Source organism: Colletotrichum destructivum, chromosome 2 (assembly GCF_034447905.1).
Source record: "Colletotrichum destructivum chromosome 2, complete sequence".
NCBI classification, from domain to species: Eukaryota; Fungi; Ascomycota; class Sordariomycetes; order Glomerellales; family Glomerellaceae; genus Colletotrichum; species Colletotrichum destructivum.
In genome coordinates, this window is record NC_085897.1 from 3,940,426 (window position 1) to 3,960,431 (window position 20,006).

At 53.4% G+C, this 20,006-nt stretch overlaps 6 protein-coding genes across 6 annotated transcripts; 3 read left to right on the forward strand and 3 right to left on the reverse strand.

Moving 5' to 3' along the window:
- Positions 1–1,978: 1,978 nt before the first annotated feature.
- Positions 1,979–4,371, reverse strand: CDEST_03397 (Putative SPIN90/Ldb17, leucine-rich domain-containing protein). Its single transcript, XM_062919556.1, has 3 exons — positions 3,924–4,371; positions 3,240–3,772; positions 1,979–3,177 (listed from the first exon to the last, which is right to left on the reverse strand). The coding sequence occupies exons 1-3, from the start codon at positions 3,976–3,978 to the stop codon at positions 2,278–2,280; spliced, it is 1,488 nt and encodes a 495-aa protein (XP_062775607.1). The 5' UTR covers positions 3,979–4,371; the 3' UTR covers positions 1,979–2,277.
- Positions 4,372–5,019: 648 nt separating this feature from the next.
- CDEST_03398 (Putative lecithin:cholesterol/phospholipid:diacylglycerol acyltransferase, alpha/Beta hydrolase) lies at positions 5,020–6,999 on the reverse strand (the record flags this gene model as incomplete). The annotated part of the gene is made up of 1 exon (XM_062919557.1): positions 5,020–6,999. One exon carries the CDS (start codon positions 6,997–6,999, stop codon positions 5,020–5,022), a length of 1,980 nt encoding a protein of 659 aa, XP_062775608.1.
- A 2,000-nt stretch (positions 7,000–8,999) lies between these two features.
- Positions 9,000–9,621, forward strand: CDEST_03399 (Putative GNAT domain, acyl-CoA N-acyltransferase, N-alpha-acetyltransferase 30; the record flags this gene model as incomplete). Its single annotated transcript, XM_062919558.1, has 2 exons — positions 9,000–9,179; positions 9,241–9,621. 2 exons carry the CDS (start codon positions 9,000–9,002, stop codon positions 9,619–9,621), a joined length of 561 nt encoding a protein of 186 aa, XP_062775609.1.
- A 567-nt stretch (positions 9,622–10,188) lies between these two features.
- Positions 10,189–11,467, reverse strand: CDEST_03400 (Putative basophilic leukemia-expressed protein Bles03; the record flags this gene model as incomplete). Its single annotated transcript, XM_062919559.1, is given in 5 exon segments — positions 10,189–10,337; positions 10,390–10,716; positions 10,734–11,234; positions 11,288–11,385; positions 11,427–11,467. The coding sequence occupies 5 exon segments, from the start codon at positions 11,465–11,467 to the stop codon at positions 10,189–10,191; spliced, it is 1,116 nt and encodes a 371-aa protein (XP_062775610.1).
- A 248-nt stretch (positions 11,468–11,715) lies between these two features.
- On the forward strand, positions 11,716–13,318 carry CDEST_03401 (Putative WD40/YVTN repeat-like-containing domain superfamily). Its single transcript, XM_062919560.1, has 2 exons — positions 11,716–12,136; positions 12,189–13,318. Exons 1-2 carry the CDS (start codon positions 11,904–11,906, stop codon positions 13,150–13,152), a joined length of 1,197 nt encoding a protein of 398 aa, XP_062775611.1. The 5' UTR covers positions 11,716–11,903; the 3' UTR covers positions 13,153–13,318.
- A 423-nt stretch (positions 13,319–13,741) lies between these two features.
- On the forward strand, positions 13,742–19,054 carry CDEST_03402 (Putative importin-beta domain, armadillo-like helical, exportin-1/5, exportin-5). Its single transcript, XM_062919561.1, has 9 exons — positions 13,742–14,013; positions 14,068–15,112; positions 15,180–15,368; positions 15,420–15,885; positions 15,935–16,062; positions 16,112–16,771; positions 16,823–16,965; positions 17,044–17,645; positions 17,925–19,054. Exons 2-9 carry the CDS (start codon positions 14,225–14,227, stop codon positions 18,701–18,703), a joined length of 3,855 nt encoding a protein of 1,284 aa, XP_062775612.1. The 5' UTR covers positions 13,742–14,013; positions 14,068–14,224; the 3' UTR covers positions 18,704–19,054.
- The last annotated feature ends 952 nt before the right edge of the window (positions 19,055–20,006 follow it).

Genomic DNA, 20,006 nt, shown 5'->3' on the forward strand with positions numbered 1-20,006 from the left:
CTCTTGAGGTCGCACAGGTACACAATATGTACAAAAAAAAGGGTAGCAAACACAGCATAAGTGCTATACCCAGCACCGGCTTCCGTGAAAGTGGTTTCTAAATGCACCTAGGTGCCACGGAAGTGTCTAACGCACAAGCGCACCCTTCCTTGCATCCCGCGTCGGGTCGAGGATGGGACGAATCCTCGTCCTGTCTCTTGCTCGTTGCTGGCCGAGATTTGCGCTGATGTGCTCCGGCGTGCGCGGTTTCCTTGCAGGGCACTCCCGTCTTCTGACGCAGCTGTGCTTCGGACAGTACATGACATGGAAGCGCATTCCCAAGCCTAGCAGACTCTGAGATAATTGCCATCGTCGGACCTCTGCCTTCTGGGCGGTTCATATCGACAATAGCCCACAAGATGAACGATTACACACACCGTCTGATCCTATGTAATCCTTGACTGAGTAACTGCGGGTATCAGCGTCTCATTTGACCTTCTTGCCGGTCATTCGAGTACTGTCTGTCTGTCTGGCTGAGAACTTAATCATCTATCCATACAGAACAAGGGCGGCAATGTAGTACCGTACCAGGGATGAGTAGGGCCATCCTCAATTACACCCACATGGTGCAATCATTGTGTTCGCTCAACCTCATCATCAGCTTTTTGACACACTCGCTTGATGCCATCCGTCTTTGCCCGCTCATCCTCCCGCACTTCCTTTCTCTTGAGCGAGACTGCGCCACCATACCATTTCGCTTCGTTTCCTCCCTCATCTTCTTCGTTGGCGGAGGGGGTCAGTCATGTGCCTCTGACCACCACGGAAGACGTCGCGATGGTCGCGGACAAGAAACCAAGAATGCTCCTGCAACTTGAGCATCCGCCCGGCTGATGACGTATGCGTCTCCCTCCTCCAATGGCTAGGTACATTCGCTACAATCATCACACGCTTGGAACCTCGGACCCGGTGTAACTACAGTACCTAAGGTTGTGCTAAGCCCCTAGCTTCTGGGCATGCGGATGACCACTGTTCCGTTGCTGGTCAGCCGCGGTGAGTTTTCATCTCATAGACATTTTTCGTGTGCTGTAGGTCGACATTGAGGATCTCGACATCCGTGCCACCCGACCAGCCCGAGCGTTCCCAACCACGACCGAGAGACACTGCTCGATATTGTCACTTACTTGACGTTCATGGCTCGTTGGAGGCTGACTTGGCTTCTTTCTGTCTGTTTGGCACGGCGTTGGTAGCTTCAGGTTCAGCTGGAATTGCTGCCTGGTGCGGTCACCAACCCCAAGGCTAAGACGTAATCGCTCGCACATGGAGATTCATATTTCCCGCTGGTCAACTTTCGGCTCGCTGTGCAGACTTGTTGGAGTTCCCGAGCATCATCAACACCATCCAGGTTTGACTGTGCGACCTCAAGAGGCACCACCCTCGCTACGTATTTTGTGCTACAAGTAATCATCTACTTCCATCTGGCACATGAAGCAGATAGATTTTGCGGTAATTCAGCACCATACAGCCAACCTGTTTTATCCTAGTCCTAGACCACTCGCGTATTGGAAATGATTGAAACTGGCATGGATCCTACAGCAGCAGTTTGTTTGGAAGCCCCCCTGGTAGTCATGGGAAGAATGAAAGGCAGAGAAGCCGACTTATTACCGCCGTTGTAGATCATGTGCGATGCTGCAACTGCCAAATGCCGCATTTGATCTCGCTTGTGGCTCTCGTCTTGCCTGGCAAGTGATAAACTCTGGCATTGCAAGGGCCATGTTATGTGTACAGTTGCCCGTGACTCGTGTTATCTGTGTCCCTGAATTTTGGTGGTCAGACAGATATTGTTCATCTTATCTCTTGATTCGACTCCAGCCCAAGGGGCGAGGGCAGGGGCGGGCCTCTAGCGTAGTAGTCTATCATTTCGAACCTTCACCCAAGTCAACAATGTCGGTCAGATATCCTGCTGCGATAAGCTGGCCTGCAAAAAATCAACTGGAAGGACGCGCATTTATCGTATCCATTCAAAATGTGTATATGTGACAAGCTGCTAGAATGAAGGGTCAACAGGCGACACGCCTTCCCAGGGCCCGAACGTAGTCATCCCTCGGAACCCAAACGCCCTTGCTATGCCATGATAGTGACCCGAACGCTCGACGCCATCCATAAGGTCGTGATTGCTATGCATCTCCATGTTTTCAAGTGCAACTCCCATTCAAGTCGACAACTCGAGCAAACGCCTGTCCCGTTTTATATCCTCAGTCTCTTCGGCTATCAGGACCAGGGCCATCAAGTATGGCTCTCTCAAACTTGGGGCGTGGGAGCATCGTCCGCCACAGATTCGACGGGTTTGAGCCTCGTCCTCCGCCGTGGTGGTGGTGCTTTGGGTGGTATCTTCCTATGTCCATTCAAATGCAACGTCGACGTCGACGTCGGTCCGACAGGAATACCGTGTCGATGTTTTGGTACTTCGGGCAGGGGTTTCTTCGCCCGCACTGCGAGTCGCCCGGCATTTTCTTCTCCTTGCTTGGCTTCCGCTTCTGCTTCGGCTTTCCGACTCGGAGTAATGACACCAGGTTTCTCCATGACGGCCGCGACATCAACTACGCTAACGCTGCTTGCCGTCTGCGAGCGAGATAGACTGATGCCCAGGAACTTCCTCGCCACTTCAGCCTCGCCAGAAGGCTCCTGGTCGATAAGCCATTTCACTTTGGAGACGCGATCAACCAACCTAACTGTAGTTTCATCAGCGGGCGCAAAGTGGGAGTTGCCAAAACCGCCCAGGATCCTCAAGACCTTGAGGACCTCGTCGCGTTTGTAGTGCGGCGGGCGGCTCAGCTGTGTATGCGCCAGAAGCGGGTACAGGACTCGGAGGTATGTGTGACGAAGCGATATCTTCTCATCCGGCAAGTCCATGAGGTTCCTAATGATAACGTCAAGGAGAACCTTGAGGTCGTTCGTGTAAAAGTATTCGTATGTGGCTTTGGTTGTAAATAAGAGATATAAAAGTTTGAGGATCAGTAGCTGCAGAGACGTCTCGGTTTCGCGATTCAGCAGCAAAATGATATTCTCTCCGAATGTGCGAAACGAGTCACCATGTAGACTTAGACACTTGATGACCCTGTTCGTAAGGGGGGCTGTGGGAGACGTAGGATCGGCGGCAACGTCGGTAGAAGCGAGCATGTATTGTTCGTTCAGTACCAACTGTTACAAGGTCAGCCAGGAGAATGATGGACAGCGGGGAGCAGGTACGGAAAGAGACAAACCAGCACGCGAATAATAGGGTAGTGGTACGGGTCGTGAACGTCATTGGAGAGCTCCTCGATTATCTGGAAAAGGTAGGCGATGAAGCCGTCGTCGACCTGGAGTAAGTCGGCGGTGCGCAAGCGTTCGATTCGTGACATTTCATACATGAGCTCAAGAAGCAGACGATGCAGCCTCAGATCCTGATCTTTGCGACCGTTGATCAGCTCGAGGAGGCGAGGGAAACACGCTTCCTCGATCATGCGGGAGTATGTAGACTCATCGGCATGGCCATCGAGCAGCAGAAAGAGTACGATAACGTGTAGCGATGCTGGGTCATCCTCCTGCAGCAAACTGTAGATGATTTGGGTGCGGATGTAGTCCTTGTTGTCTCGAAACAGCTGGCACTGCAGTAACTTCTCGCAGCAGACAGCGACATCGTCCTCGGTTTCGGGGAACTTTTCTCGGAATCTCGAAGTGAGGTATAGCCAAGCTCGTAGGGTTTCGTCGATCAAATCGTGCGACTGATATTGGGTCGTGACGACGTCGTCAAGCTCTGGGTGATTGGTGTGTTCTGTCAGTTGCGAGGCTCGTCAAGCGTAGCGTGGGCGGCGACCCGACAAGTAAAGAAGGACGACATGGACTAGAGGAGCGGGGGTGGGAACGTGGAGAGGAGAGAGAGAGAGAGAGAGAGAGGGTTTACTGACCTTCCCAAAACTGATGTTGAGTCTCGAGAGACTCGTAGACGTCAAACTCGGCCATGATGCTAGAAACCACCTTGGATAGATCGGCGAAGTGATCTGCATCACTGGCGCAGTGCGAAGAGCGACCGCTGCAGAGACGATGGGTTAGGAAAAGGAAATGAGGAAGCAGAACAAATATTCGGTGGGATGAAGATGAGGCCGGCTGGAGTTTCGACTCTTTGGGACTTGATACAACACATGGCTGGACAACAAGGGCCCCCCTCCTGGTCGAGACAGGTCAGGTCATGTCCAAGAGAGCAAAAGGTGGGGGAGAAAAGGACGGCAGACTGTCGACGTGGAGGGGCAGGAGCGGTTGGGTTGGCCACGCCCACAGTACAGTGGAGGCGTGAGAAAGGAGGGGACCGAGGGGTGGTCCAGCGCTTGTGGTAGGTACCTACTATAAGGTATGTAGGTGGGTACTTTGGTAGTGGAGGCAGTGGTGGCGGGGAGTAAGTAAATATCAGCTTGTTGCACCGGGTTTATGTCGGCAAGTCTTACGTCAAGCTGTAACCGGGTCCGCCAACATTCGGTCGAGAATAACTTTGAATCGGCCGCACCATCGAGTGCTCCCAGCCATGACGGAACCCCTAATAGCAAACCTTCATACCATGTATAGGTAGGCAGCCAAATACAAAGCTCGCCTACCGTTTCTCGGACAAGTTCTGTTTGCCCGTACGATTCCCACCGCCCTTGCGTTTTGGGTGTTCGTCATGCTAGATCCTACCTGTCAGAACTGGGCAAATTCTACGTAGGCCACAGCCAGTAGTGCAGCTGAGTAGCCCACAGTACGTTGCTTCTGGGTTCCTTCTACCACCGCGTAGCCATGTGTGGTGTCGAAAGTGCTCTGAGAAATAATAATGTCCGTATGGATGCTGTGAGTTCTACGTTTAATGTGTATCCACTTCTAAAACAATGTATCGAACAGGAGGGCATTCCGCATTGGGAGTACCGAGAACGGCTACGTTACGCTAAATATCTGTGTCATGCGCCAGAAACGCCTCTAACCAAACCCATCATGACATGAGGTAGTCCTAGCCAATCTATTATCCATGATCACATTCTACGACTCCTTCTCCTCGACCGGTCGCTCAGCGTCCTCGTACACCTTGACCTTGTCAGCATACTCCATAATGTTGCTGACGACGTAGTCCGATATCGTGTTGCCCTTGCCCGCCGCGATCCGCAGGATGAGTTCGTTGAGATGCTGCCGCCCGAGAATGTCCACGTGATCTGCCGTCTTGGGCCCCCCTCGAGGATTAAATCGTTCGGGCTCGTGCTCCATCTCGACCACAGTCACCTTGACACCGGCCGGGTTGTACCGCTTGTAGTTCCATCCGCGGTTACACATATACCCGGTACTGAGCAGGTTCACCGTTCCATCGCCCTCGCCCATGACGACGCCGTGGTCCACCTCTCCCTGCGTGAGAGCTGTGTCGATGGTGATGTTCAGGTTCGTGAGAGCGGGCATTTCTGGCGACCGGTAGTAGTATCCTCGCTCCGTGGGCTTCCCCACGCCGTAAAAGCAGTAGATTTTGAGACTAGGCGCCAGCGGCAGTCGTGTCTCCAACGGGTTGATCCATTTCTGGGCGTCTTTTTCGTTGGCTTCAACATCGGCCTCGGTATGCGCTACGCCGTGCGAGTACGCTCCTTTCACGTTTCTTGAGTACCACTCCTCGGTCGTGTTGAAGAGGTATTCCATGGCCGACTCAACTGTCAAATTCCGATCCGGTGTTGTCCAGTTCATGCCGCTGCGGAAATTAAGAAGAGATCCATAAGAGAAGTCCTGCCCAGGCAGGTCGTCAGGCGCCCAAGTGGAATTGCCCCAGACGGCGTCCCCGCCGATGGGAAGCATTGACGAAATACCGGGCATCGCACGGAACAGCTGCGCCCTTTCGTCCTTGCTCAAGAACTTCTCGAGGCCGTAGACGGCAAATGCGTTGAGCTGCGCCGTGTCACGCATTTCACCCGACAAGACAGCCGTCAGGTCCTTGACGGCGCCAAGCATACACCCGCTCACGTTGATCCATGCCTCGACGTGCTGCTCAACCCAGTCGTCACCTCCCCTGCCGCCACTCTCAGACGCTACCCAGTGGAAGAAGTAGAAAAGAACCTGTCCGCCCATGCTGTGAGACACGAGGACGGTCTTCTTTCCCGAAAATTCGTGCGCCGTCTCGATGTAGGACTTGAGCCTCGAAAAGTATTGATCGCGAGTCTCGAGGTTCGGGTAGGCCAGGCGCCAGTCGTACGCTGCCGTGAAAGAATTGGTCGGGTCGTAGCCTATGGACGCCAGATTCTCAAATATCTTGTTCCAAATCCAATATCCGGTGATAAAGAAGTCAGTTGCGTCAAAGCCCTGGGCGGCCCGGAGTTTGATATGGGGAGGATCAAGACCGGTATCCTGGTCCAACATGATGTGCCTTTTCCAGTTCTCCTTGTCCAGAACCAACGCCCGCATCATACTCCAACTGCCCCAGAGACGCTTTCGGAAATACTGGCGAGAGACATTGGCAGTGCCCCATGATTCGAGACCCGTTGAAATGACACCCGGTACCATTATCATTGGGTGGTGGGCGTGAAGACCCTCGGCGCGGGCTTGTAGCCCTACGGAGAAGGCATCGTAGCTATCGACGAACTCGCGCTCGCCTTGCTTCACGAGCAGCCGGGTCAGTTCAGGCCAGCTTGGCGTCAAGTCCCCCTCCAAGCCCAGAAACGAAGTGTTACTGACCACAAGATCCCGCATGTCCTTGACCAAGCCAGCAGGCAGAACATCGAAAAGACTATCCATGCTGAGCTCCCCGAGCTCGGGGAAGTCTATCAGATCGTTGCTTTTCGCGAAGAACCCGGCAGCTATGATTCCGAACAGGCTTCCGAGCAAGAAGATGGCGCCATTGCGGCGTTTTCGCGTTTTAGGTTTCACATGGCGAACGACGTGGGCGGTGGCTTCCGACTTTTCGGGGCTTTCGTCTCGAGGGGTGGGTGGTTCGTTCTCGACCTGGGTATCGACGGGAAGCGCTCGGCGCCTGATGGTTGAGGAAGACATAGTCGCGATCGCAGTGTTTGCGAAAACGCGGGTGATACTGGTGCCTTGAGGTTAGCTTGTGAGTTCGAGATAGCGACGGCCTAAGGATGCCATTATGACTGGCTCAAGACAGGTTCAAGTAGTCTGTACCTAGGTAGGAGTGCGGTGGAATGTAAGGGCTTGGGAGGTGCCCGGAGGGCTGAAGGAGGGGGGAGCAGAGGGGAGGGGTGGCCCAATATTTATCAGTTGGACCCGGGCCCGGGAGGCGCAATGTCGAGCTACCAAAGCGGTCAAGCAAGGGATGTACGAAAGAGGCAGCGACAGCAACAGAGAGGGGCGTAAAGCTTAATTCGCCGTGCTTCAGACAAAATAGGGGAATGGCGACAGGAGTCCCGACGCTAGCAAGATTGGAACTGCACAGGGGGGGGGGCTGGACGAGGACAATCGTTTAGAGAAACCGGCGGGGAGAACAGAGCAGAAAAGAGGAAAGGCACCCGGTTGCGGCGTTGGCCAAACTGACCGAAAGCAAAACAGAATCAAAATATCCGTACAATAAATAACAATAAACGACATGTCCGTGAGCGAAGCCCTGGTAGTGCTTGTCGTGACGTCAATTTCCGGATGGCCCCAGCGTCTATCATCTTTTGTTTTCAACTCGCAGCTTCCAGCACTCCGGCCGCACCTGAGACGCATAAAAGTGCGGCAGATGGACAGGTACCTTTCCGCCTTGGGCAGCCACAACCCCACTATACGAGGGAGGGCATGCGGCCTCATCCAGAGAGCATCGTGTAACTTTCATGTCAGACAAGGCTGGAGAACACCTCGGTTCCAAGAACTTACTAATTAGTCCGGAAGCAGTCAGCAATCCCCCAACCCCCCCAAACCCCCCTGGCGACAGATAGATCCTTATCCACTTGATGGACGGTAGTGTAAAGAGACACTTGTGTGGGTGGTACGTCCACACGGGCATGCAGATGCATCATGTTGCAGCATGGTATCTCGACATCCGCATTGACGACAGTCTTCTGGAAGTCAACTCGGTCGATGGCTTACCATACCTGGTATTGTGAGCAGGCCCCCACGAATTGGCCTGTTCTCAAGTTCGGATCTTATGAGTGCTTCGTCTCTAGACCGGCAGGCGGTATCCGGATTTGACATTCGACAACACTCCCGGCCAACACACCATGATGTCGGGCACTACTCCGCGTGTAGGGATACATGGACATGGGATACCTGCTTAGGTAGGTAGGCGAGAACCAATAAGACGGCGCATCGAGGAGCACGAGGAAAAGCGAACTGCGGCTCCCTGAAGAGGTAGGTCTTGGGCAGGTAGTCGCAGCCGTTTAGCATGTGATTGTGGATGACAGACAACTGAGCAACATCGATGGAAGAAGCAAATTGGTTGATGCATAGCACTTGAAGGCCAGGACAGTGGAAAACACCGGTGGGCAAGCCCCACTTGTACGATAGCCTGACGGCTGGACCTCCGAACAATGCGACTGGGTCAGGGGACACGGACGTGGAGCTGCACCTGATGCGCCGCCGCCCGCTAACAGCAAACAGCAAACGACAACATCTCAGTTGCCAACTCCGAGAAACAGACAGGTACAGGACGTCCGACTCGCATTTTGCCCGCTACATATACTTGAACCGCAAACACACATCCCACGACTGTGGTTCGAAACCGTTGCAATCGTCCCATTTCGCCCACCTCAGGTTCGCGGCAGAGCCGGGTTTCTCCCTAAGCAGCATTGCCTTCTCTTCCTTCTTTTTCTTCTTCCGCATCCTGCAGGTTTTCTCTCGCAGTCCCTCCCCCCCCGCCCAGTTCTCTCATCAACCACTGCACTGCCTGTTTCTCGTTGCGCCGTTCAAATTGTCATGAGTTGAGTACAACGAGCGTCTGCCGGTCTAGGCTCGTCTTTAACTTTCAACACTGCCGCTTCCTTCTGTTCCTACATCTACGCTGCAGTCATAGGGACCGGCCGGTCGGCTATCCTTCTCCACAAAGCCAAGCCGTCAGCATGGACGTTTCCAGCATCACATATATCCCCGCGGATCTGCAGTACATTCAATATGAGCATGGTTTGGAAGCGGAATATCTCCCTGCCATCCGCTCTTTGATTGCAAAGGACTTGAGCGAACCTTACAGCATATATGTCTATCGATATTTCCTCTACCAATGGGGCCACCTGTGCTTCATGGTACGTGTCTTCCCACTCACCTAGGCACTTGACCTGTGTCGTCTTGCTGACCACAATTCAGGCATTGGACCCTTCAGACTCGTCACTCATCGGCGTCATTGTGTGCAAGCTGGAAGTACATTCATCTCACTCACCGCCAACGCGCCGTGGTTACATCGCCATGCTGGCCGTCGCCTCCCCATATCGTGGCAAGGGTATCGCCACGTCCCTCGTCAAGAGAGCCATCGACGCCATGGCCCAGCGGAACGCCGACGAAGTTGTTTTGGAAACTGAAGAGACCAACACCCAGGCCATGCGCCTGTACGAGCGCCTGGGCTTCCTGCGCTCCAAGAAGCTGCACAGGTATTACCTCAACGGAAACAGCGCCTATAGGCTGGTCCTGCTACTCAAGACCATCGACCCGGACGCTGTCCTCGAGGACTCTGATGGCCCATCTCCATGACTATGGAATGGCTTCAGCGACTTACTATCCGAGTCTAAACAACTACTAGAGAGCGTTTGTGGCGTCATCTAGCATCAACGCTGGCTATTCCATCGTAATAACAGCCAAAGGTCAAGTCAATCGTCTTAGAGCGGCGCTGTTAATCGGGCAGGGCACGTACCCTGTTCATTACACAACAACAGTACGGTATACCGAATGGCATAAACGATGGGCACGTGTTTCGATACCAGGGCAGATCTTTAGTTCCAGTATGGTGGGCTGGGCTAGCAGTGTTTCAAGGGTAGATGGTATGCTTTGTTATCGGTGTTTTGCCAACCACAAACACACATCTTATTAGCGCACGCTTTTGGCTATACGTACATCAGAAGAGCCGGGATGAGCATGACTATGGAACTTGAACTCGTCATAGTGTGGTTTGTCTTCGTTTGATCATCTGCCTTCCCATCTCAGCAACATTTGCACACACACAAACGGCTCAACCCTCGTCGTATATGCTTCTGTGAGCCGAGTGGTTTTAATAGTGTAATGCACTCCTCGCCGATCATGTTGCTGAAATAACAAAAATCGTCAATAACGCAGATGGCTGCTGCTAGACATCCTCATTCTTTGGCTTGTGGACGACGAGATTGGTAAAAGATCCATAGAGCTGTAGATGGAGGCTTTGACGCCCCAATGGTTTCCGTAAGCTATACCAAGATATGTGAAGGCATCTGGGCCTTTGTTAGTCTTATCGGACAGGCAAAGACACTTGAGCATATGCGAACGCACCTGGCTTGTAATATATGGGACGTCCCATGGTCTCGACTAACCTCAGCTCCCGAAGCTTTTGTAGAGTACGAGTCACATCTGCCTTGTCACCGAAGTCGGCCGTATAAACACACACGATCCGGTCTTTTTGCCCAGTAGGGTCAGTATGTGGGTTCCAGGGAGCGACCTTGGCTGCGATTCCCAACTCGTTGTTGGCTGTGGCCTTCGAGATGACACGCCAGACTTCATCAACATCCTTGGGTTGACAGAAGAGCATCCACTGCCGACAAGCGTCAATCACCGCCATGTACATCGTATCGCCGAGATCAGAAGACTTGCCTTGCCGGCCTTGATCCCACACGCACTTGCAAGACTCAAGATATCCCGAGAAGCCTCCTTCTGCTCTTGATCTATCTCTCGCATCTTGACTGCCGTAGACTTTTTGGTGCTGTTGATGCCTTGCTTAAAGTTGAGTAGGATGTTTAGCCTCTCCGTGCCTCCCTCGATCAAAGTATCGAGCCGGGAACCTTCCTCCTCGGGTGCCTCGTCCTCGTTTCCCCTGCTGCGCTGGTTCTGGGCAAGGGACTTGTCTTTGCGGCGTATGTACGGGTTGCAGATGAAGATCCAAGGAAATTTGTCGCTGTGCTCGGTTGTCTCCGGAGGGAGGCGAGCGAGGAAGTCGTTGACGGTCTCTGTCAATTGCCACGCGTAGGGAATGCCGGCGTATGGGTTGTGTAGTTTTGTGCTGTCAAGGGGCTCCATTTTGACTCTCCGGTTGATCTGGATAGCATCTGTCTCCTCCCACCACTGGGAAACATCGAAGGACGTGACTCGAGACTCTAGCCCAGTTACTATGTCCTCGTCTCCTAGCCCAACGGTCAGTCTTTGCGCGCCACGTCATTCAAGCCTCTGCACAAACCATAAAAGTCGGATTCATCCGAGTCCATCTTGATTGTCTGGACTGTCGACAGAAACTCGACTCGATTGATGGTGAGCTGCGCGGTTGACGCGTCGCGTCTTGCAGCGGTAGATATGATTTAGTAGCCGTTTCAAGTTACCTCAGAAAGAAGGTAGACCTGGTGCGGTTGACCTGCCTCATCCAAATTATGTCATTGTGCAAAGTGAAGTGAACAAGTCGATGAGACTTCGCGTCTGTCGGCAATGAGGGATGTTGACGGGATAGTCGTTATTTTGGGAACGATGGAAAGGTCCCGATCCGATCAGCGGCCGCCAAATGCCGGGGCGGGAGGGGGTCCTTCCGAGTTCCCCGGGGAGCGCGGCCGTCCCCCTCCCGGAAATTATCTGGCGCCACTCCCACCTAGGTACCTCTTTACTTCAACTTTTTCACTTCTACTTGGTGCCGGGGGTTTCAAATTTGCAAGACAACACCAATACGACGAGAATTGCACCTCAATGCCGCGTGTCTCTCGAGACAACGGTGACGTATCCAAACCACATTGACGGCTCAGAATTGGCCTCTTTCTCTCCGGCAACTCAGAACAGAGGGGGGGTATTACGTACGACCTGTCTTAGCAATGACTGAACCAACCAACGCTATTGCATCCAAGCAGTCCCTCATTTTGGACCTGCCTCCCAGCTGCATAGAGTTTTGCTTATCGCACCCAAAGTATTTCGTGGTTGGAACTTATGACTTGGTCAAGGATGAAGAACCACCGAATGAGTCGGAGGATGCGACTTCCTCTATCGCCAATAAGCCCCAAGACCGCAACGGTAGTCTCATTGTTTACCAGCTAGAAAACGGGGCAGTGTGAGTATGAGGGGGCCCTAGCCATTTCCGCTGAAGATTGACTTCGCACCAGGCACCATGTTCAAACCGTCCCTCACCCGTCGGCGATTCTTGACCTGCACTTCTGCCCTTTGCCGAGCTGGCGCGACATCATGGCAGTGGTCTCCAGCACGGGAACACTGTCCATATTCCAGTTGAATCCAGGCATGGATGTGTCGTCGCCGCTCAAGCACTTGGCCACGAGCAGGATACGTGACGTCCCCGAGGGCGTCTTGTTTCTCTCAGGAGTTTGGGACACCAACGATGCATATTCCATCGCGATCACAACCTCTGCAGGCGAGGTGCGCGTCGCAAAGCTCGATGAGTCTTGGCGGATCATCGATGACGATTCGAACGCTGTGATTAAGCATTCGCTAGAAGCTTGGACGGCGGCCTTCTCTCCTACCGAGGACCCCTTTGTCATATACTCGGGAGGTGACGATTCTGCGCTTCGGTACGCATCGTGTACGCGCAGCAGCAAGGACGGTAGCGAAGCTATGTCAGGTGTCAAGACCTTGTACCCACCCCTCAACATTACCGGGCATGGTGCCGGTGTGACGGCCATCCTGCCCGTCCCTGTCAAACTTGTGGACGGCTCTAGGTTACTAGTGACAGGCAGCTACGACGACACCATACGACTGTTTTCTGTCCAGCCTCCACACAACACATACGGCCTCCGCCAGTTCAAGGGTTTGGGCGAGAAAAATCTGGAAGGGGGCGTCTGGAGGCTCAAGTTGGTCGAATACCGGGAGAGGGACGGTCGCTGCCGCCTGAGGATTTTGGCATCATGTATGCACGCTGGTGCTAGAGTTGTCGAACTGGAGGGGCCACTGAAGAGTGAGGGATGGAATATCAGTGTCCTAGCCCGATTCGAGGAACATCAGAGCATGAACTATGGCAGCGACTTCGTTCCTAGTCCAGGGCAGGGCCGCCTCGAATGTGTGTCGACGAGTTTTTATGACAAGCTCTTGTGCTTGTGGGAGGCAGATCTGGATTAGAGGAGCATTTTACGAAGCAAACACCATATGGTCTTAGCGCAGGTTGTTGAGTCGATTTTGTCGACTATCTCCAAGGCGACACTGATATTTCTCCGAGGCTGCCCTTTTAGACCAATACCTGCTCTCCCTATTTTCAGATAGTAGGACAACCAGCAAACTAAGGCGAGGTACCAAGTAGATAAAGATACCTTTTCTGGCCTGCCTCTGTGATATTGGACCAGTCTACGCTCCCATTGCTTCGTTATCCACCATGGCGGTCACCATCATGCTGTGGCCATGAACCGGGTGCGGCAGTGTCTGTGTGTGTACCTAGGTACGGAAAACCGACGCAAGTGGTCGGTGGTCGAGACCCCAAGGCACCCAGGTAGTCCAGCCCCAGGTACACTGTTCAATGTGGTCTGTCGCGGCCCCGGCGAACAAATAGCGGACAGCGCGACGTATCTCCACTACAGAGATAGGCAGGGTACCTACCTAGGTAAGTGGGCTGGAGCATTGGGTACCTTAGGCAAGGTACCAGGTCTTCAAGCCGCATTGATTCAATTACTTATTTTGCTTTCGGGCTCTGCTTTGGATACTAATGCTTGCCACACCCTTCGCCTCTGCCACCTCGTCGCACATCTGCACAGCTGTTTAAACTTGCTTCCTCGAGACTATTCATTCCCTCTTCTGATTTCCCATCATCTCGACGAACATCGCCAGCTCCAGTCTCCTCCCACGTGCGCGCATGTGTGTGTGTTCTCATTGGACGGTTAGGATCGAAACAAGCACAAACAGGCCAGTCTCGTTTGCTCGTCGAAAAGCTGAAGCTTCAGAAGTGTACTTTCAGGTACTTGCACACCTTGTACTAAGCCTCAGCCGATTGTGCGGTTCGCCCCCCCAGCCAACTGCGGCCTTTCGCTGACTCTCCTTGGGCAGCATTTGTCACTGAGCCTGTGTCCCCGACATCATCTCCAACCATCGAGTTCCCGCCGAGACTACGCCCGACGTATGACCCAACATTGAGTCAACTGCTGGACAAGCAGCTTAACCGAGGCTGGGTTTTCCTGCTGTACCGCGACCCATCTCACTCACCATGGACGGTCAGACGGTCAACGGCGCAGCTGCCATGGACCAGAACGTTGCTTCCGCGAATGGCGGAAACGCCGACACCATCTCGCAAATTCACCAGGCACTCGAGGTCATACACAGCCCCTATTCCTCGAACGAATCCCGCCGAGACGCCCAGCTCTTCCTCGAGAACCTCAAGACCATAGACGAGGCCCCTTTCCATGGCTTTACTCTCGCCTCCAACAAGTCGCAGTCTCCCGTCGTGCGCCACTATGCCCTGTCTCTTCTCGAGCACGCAATCAAGCAGAAATGGATCCAGTATAACAAAGAGCAGTCAACCATGCTGCGTGAGTGGGTGCTGGAGCTCTGTCGCAGCCTGTCAAGAGACGATCCGTTATACATCAGGAACAAGACGGCCCAATTGTGGGTGGAAGTCGCCAAGAGATGCTGGGGCACCGAGTGGATGGACATGGACAGCCTTTTAGTCCGTCTCTGGCAGATACCTGAGTCTCCCGTGCACAAGGAGCTTGTTCTCTTTGTGCTCGAGACGCTATCCGATGAGGTTTTCAACGGCGACGACGCCGTCGTCGCCATGCGCGAAGGCGTGCTTAGCAGAAGCTGCGTCGAAGTCTTCACCCCAGCCCCCGTCTTGAGAGAAGCCTTCCCCAACAGAGCCGCGGGCCCCGAGGTGCGCTCTGGGGCGGAAGGATGGCTTAGCAGGGTATCCGAGTTTCTCAGTCAATGCCTCAACGGTGACGCCCAGAACAACGACCAGATCCGCTCTTGCGCCGTGAAATCCTTGTCCGTCTTCTATTCCCTCATGCCCTGGGCCATTCCCAAGTCTGTCGCTGTCGCAAACTGCGTTCCTGTCATGTGCAGAGCTCTGGCAACTCCTGAAGTCTCCGTTCAAAAGGTAATCATCTGGACTACGTTTTCCTCGTCCCTTCGGGGCAAAATGGGCAATAGCTTACCTGCGACAGGCCTCTCTAGAAGCTCTCCATGCGCTGTACTCTCGCTCGAACTTCTCCGAACAAGAGTTTAAGGACCTTGTCGCGCCCATGTACGACGCCAGCTCGGTAGATCTTCTCAAGAGGCTCTTTGAATGGTCTGCCGTGGATGTCGAGGATATCGACGAAGACAAGTATCAATTCGGCAAGAAGTTCTCAGAGGTATATACGCCGGCGTGTGACAAGAATGAGCCTTGCTGATTTTGTGCGTAGATGCTATCTCTGCTTGGTAATTACCTTGATCGCAGATTTTCTGCCGTACCCACAAACGCAGATGTCAACGGTTTCCTCAACCTGTTGTTGCTCACCGTACAGAGCCAAAGCCTCATTGTTGCAATTCCTGTCTTGGCCACTTGGACTCGCCTCCTCAACAATAGGTTGATTGGACAAAGCCCGGCCAACAACCACCTCGTTGGTCCTCTTCTCGAGGTGTGCGGCTCTCGCTTGATCAGATATGAAAATTTGCCCGAGGACACACAAGACCCCACGTTCTTGTTCCTCATGGAGGACACTGACACTGTCCCCGAGAGACATGCGTTTCTGGGCAATTACAGAAGGTACAGCACTCAGGTCATCGAGACCATTGTCCAGCTGAAGCTGTCCGATGCAGTCTACCACGTTCTTGGCCAAGCAGAGCAGGCCTTGCAACATTTGTACGATGACAGCCCACCAATGGACGGTAAGTTCTCCTTGATTCCTGCTCCCAAAACCAAAGGCTGATCATGCAGTCACAAAATACGTGAAACACTCGATGCCGGTTCTGCGTGTCGATGCTCAATTCACAGTCATCGAGGCGGCACTCAAGGGTTATATGAAGTGGAGGGCAAACACCACGCAGCAGAGCTTGCCAGATCATGTGGGTGATGGCTGCCTTTGTCGTTCAGCGGTATGCTAATGGTCTCTAGGAGCAACAGCGTGCCGCCTTAGAGAGAGATCTGGAATCATGGTGTACCAAACTCCTTGAAATGAAGTTTGAGGATCCCCTGATACGAAAGAGAGTTTTGCAACTCTTGGTTGCCTTCTCGACCACAGCCCTCGACAAGAACCCAGGATTCATGCTGAAGGTTCTTGAACACATTCTCATGACCTGGCCCGCACCTCAGCCGGAGCATCGTGCCTTCAACGAGGCCATCAAAGACTTCCAGTCCGAAAGCATGGTGGAACTGCAGAGGCTTGCTTCAAAGGTGCCTGATCACTTGCTTGCAGTATACGACCAAATAGAGGCACGAGTCAACGATATGATCTCATCAGGCACGTTGGACGAGAAGCGCCAGATTGCCTATCAGAGCTTTCTCTTCATCATCGTTCACCGGGCTTCCAACATTGATCCGGCCAATCAGGTCCAGCGTTTGCAAGAGTTCATTAAACCCGTTACGTCTTCGTGGCAGAACCAGGAACTCAAGAATGCGTTATCGTCTTACTCGGGCTTCTGCGAGCTGATGGCTTTGGACAAGGCCAAGAGGTATCTGACAAGCCACCGTGTCCACGAAGTCAAAGATTGGGGCTCTTGCGAATTGGACGCAGAAGGGCTGACTTTGCAGAGCGAGCTGGAAGAGAGGCAAAAGGTGGGCGTCTGTTCAGCTGTACTCAGACTAAAAATGCTTACTGGACTGCAGATGTTGCCGCTTCGGCCGACAAAGTCTTTCCTCTCATTCTCGGTTGAGAAGCTGGAGAAGTCGTCTACTCCTTTCCAGATCTCTTATCAGTTGTGGAACGATAGCTTCCCCATGATTCTGCCAGATCTTTTGCAATTTCTCAGGTAAATAAATAAACTTAACCCCCCACCGGCAAACCAATCCTGCACCTGCTAGTTTGCGTGGGCTGACTTGTTGTACAGCCACGCACATGCCTCACACAACCCAGACAACTGGGCGGAGTTGCCGGCCGATACGCGATCTGTTGTCGGCAATGTGCTTAGTGACCGTTTCTGGCAGGCGGGTATCTCAGAGGGCAGCAAGGACGAGTTCTATGCTCGTGTCATGGACAAAAAAAACACACTTGAAGGGCTTGCCTCGACTATCCGCGGGACCGTCAGGTTTGTCCGGGAGACCTGCTACGCCATCATCTACTGCATGAGCCGCTTGGAGATGCAGTTTTACGGCTTCAGCGAGCTGCCTGGTCCACTTGCGCAAGCTCTCTTTCAGAACTCTTTCCACCTCTCGGCGCACCAGCAGATCAACTTGCTCAACCTTGTGAGGTACCTAGTGGACGACTGTCCATTGGAGCAACGAGAGCACTTCCTCCCCCCGCTTCTGGCAGCGTGTTTCCAGCAGATGGATGCGAAGATCAATGCGGAATGGGAGAACCTAGAGCGACAGCAGGCTATCCAGGCTGCTGCCGAAGCTCTCACCGAGGAGATGAAATCTGAAAGTATCCTGCGCCAAGTTACCTACACTGCGGTGATCATGGTGGCGGATTTCCTGGACCCCACGAAGAAGAGTAAGTATTTCCTTATTCCGCTCTGGGCTTGTTCTGGACTATGCGCCTGGTTTTCTTTTTCTCATGCCGATTTGTCAAACTCTCACTTTCCCCTCCCCAAGGCACAAAGCCCCTGAGTCCTCTGGTCTGCCGTGCATCTGCTACCCCACTCCTTATTGTTACGATTACCTTGGCGTTCTCGACTTGGCAGGAGTAGTTATGGGCGGCCGCGGTGCCAATGGCTCGCAGTCTCGACAGAGATGGTGACGAACATAGCCACCGAGCTAACCTGGAACTTAGATCCTCCTCCGTTGAATTCGCAGAATGGCCACGAGCAACCACGGAAATATCCGTCGCTTAGGAAATTTTGCTTGATGCAGTCGACCATTGTAGAGCCTCTGCTGCTCTTTTGCACCCACGCTATCCGCATGCGAGATACTCGGTGCTGCAGCATAATATTGCGGGTGTTCCGCTCTATCGTCCCAGACTTTCACCTGACGGAACCTCGTTCGCCAAAATCCATTCCTCAGGATGATACTGAAGCGGGGCCACCCAGCAGGGACCCTTATCTTGATACAACGCCAGTGTCTCCAGAAGCAGCCACCGCCATCCGGGAATACATCGCATCAGATGTACTCCGGGCCTGCATCACTTCCTTCCACGAACCTTACTTCGTAGATTTACAGAAGGATCTGGCGTCTTTGATTGCTGCCATCGTGGTATACTACAGTCCTGTCACCAGCACGCCTCGAGACGTGCTTATGTCGCTGCCCAACATCAGACAATCAGACCTTGACAGGCTAAATGAGTTTTCTTCCAAGCCGGCCTCTCATACACGCCAACAGCGTGCGCTCGTGCTTGATCTCCTCAAGGACCTCAAGGGCGTGAGTATTGCTGAGATGGGGAAGCTCCCCAAGAACGGCGGCTTCGGCCCAAGCAAGAGGTCGAACCGCAGCAAGATGGCACAAGAGTTCATGACGCCTGCTAATGAGACAAGAACGCGCGGCGGCGGAGTTGCTGACACAGGACGGGCTACCCCAGATGCCCTTGAGGGAGTTGCCAATTTGTTTGAGGGTTGAGGTTGTACAAGCCTCTCACAAGAACTGGCTCTCACTTGAGGAGAGGTTGCCTACGCAGGCAGGCCCTTCCCGGAGACCAAGTACTCACTTTGGATCTGCACCTGATCCGAGGGTGAGGCGGATTCTGCAATTGGAAATCTTGAGAAATTGTGGATCGCCATACATGACATAATAGCATTCACGCTATGCGCGGCCGCCGGAAGGGACTCCCCGGCGGATATCTGAGTCTGTTCTGGTGAAGAATTCGAGCGGATAGAAGTGGCGTAGTGACATATATCATGGGCTAAAAGGGCCAGGGATGAGGTTGCAGCCTAGGTTCAGAGGACATAAAAAAAGATACCAGTATTGTTCAGGAGCCACATATCTAAGCCTTCGTGTGTCGTTCTACTGGCCATTTTGTGGAATCGTGATATGCGTTGTGTTGATTGATTGCTTGCTTGCTTGTTTGTCTATGTACGTGACGCGAATGGGACGTCAGATCCTTACCAGCCCGAGCCTCGGACATTGGCGAAAACCGGATGAAAGCAAACATAGGCAGATCTCGGCGCAGGCTTCGCATCGGCACAACCAACCGGTCTCTGAGAGGAAGTTCAACAAAGGATGGTCCAAGGACACGGCCAGGTATGGCAAAGAGGGGTGCGATATGCGTGGGGAGGGGATGCAGGTCTGGAGATGTTGCCCTGCCTCCCCAATGAATGTCCGTCGTTACGGACATTTCATGGTAAACGGGGGTTGAGATAAGAGGGACGGGGGTGGGTAGTTCAAGTGGTCGCGGGGACATGATGCAAGTCCGGAAGACAAGACCGCAAGGATTTCCAGACTTAGATAGCTTCCCATCCTAGGTACCGGGCGTATACGCCTAGTACCGGGCGGGCTGGCTTTCATCTGGCTGCGCCAAAGGGGGAGTAGGAGGAAAAGGGCAAAAGGGGAGCATCCGGAGCCCCCATCCTCGCAAGGCTAATACGTACATTTGGGCGACGTATTGCCATCCCCGAAGCTGGTAGCTACAAGGTCCCCGGATTCTCCTGGATGGGAAGAGACGACAATCGTAGGAGGGGAGTCCGAAGGGGAGGGGGGGAGGGCTCCGTCATCCATACATTTACTTGGTTTGCTACTCGAGGATTCTACTTTGACAAGACCAGGACAGGCAACAAGGCAAAATCCATGTGAAGAGAAGACGGGAACCCAGCGACCAACCTCGACGAGTGCACTATTTCGTGCTCCTTCGTCTTTCTTCCTGGATTTTCTTTTTTCGAGCGATCCATCTGCGCGAAATAGCGTGGTGTGTTTGTTGTATCCCGGT

Coding starts and splice junctions, on each gene's coding strand:
- CDEST_03397 (XM_062919556.1), bottom strand. CDS start 3,978: ATGGCCGAGTTTGACGTCTACGAGTCTCTCGAGACTCAACATCAGTTT. Junction 3,773..3,923: donor TCAACATCAGTTTTGGGAAG/GTCAGTAAACCC, acceptor CCAATCACCCAG/AGCTTGACGACGTCGTCACG. Junction 3,178..3,239: donor ACCCTATTATTCGCGTGCTG/GTTTGTCTCTTT, acceptor ACCTTGTAACAG/TTGGTACTGAACGAACAATA.
- CDEST_03401 (XM_062919560.1), top strand. CDS start 11,904: ATGACTGAACCAACCAACGCTATTGCATCCAAGCAGTCCCTCATTTTG. Junction 12,137..12,188: donor CAGCTAGAAAACGGGGCAGT/GTGAGTATGAGG, acceptor ACTTCGCACCAG/GCACCATGTTCAAACCGTCC.
- CDEST_03402 (XM_062919561.1), top strand. CDS start 14,225: ATGGACGGTCAGACGGTCAACGGCGCAGCTGCCATGGACCAGAACGTT. Junction 15,113..15,179: donor CTGAAGTCTCCGTTCAAAAG/GTAATCATCTGG, acceptor TACCTGCGACAG/GCCTCTCTAGAAGCTCTCCA. Junction 15,369..15,419: donor TCGGCAAGAAGTTCTCAGAG/GTATATACGCCG, acceptor TTTTGTGCGTAG/ATGCTATCTCTGCTTGGTAA.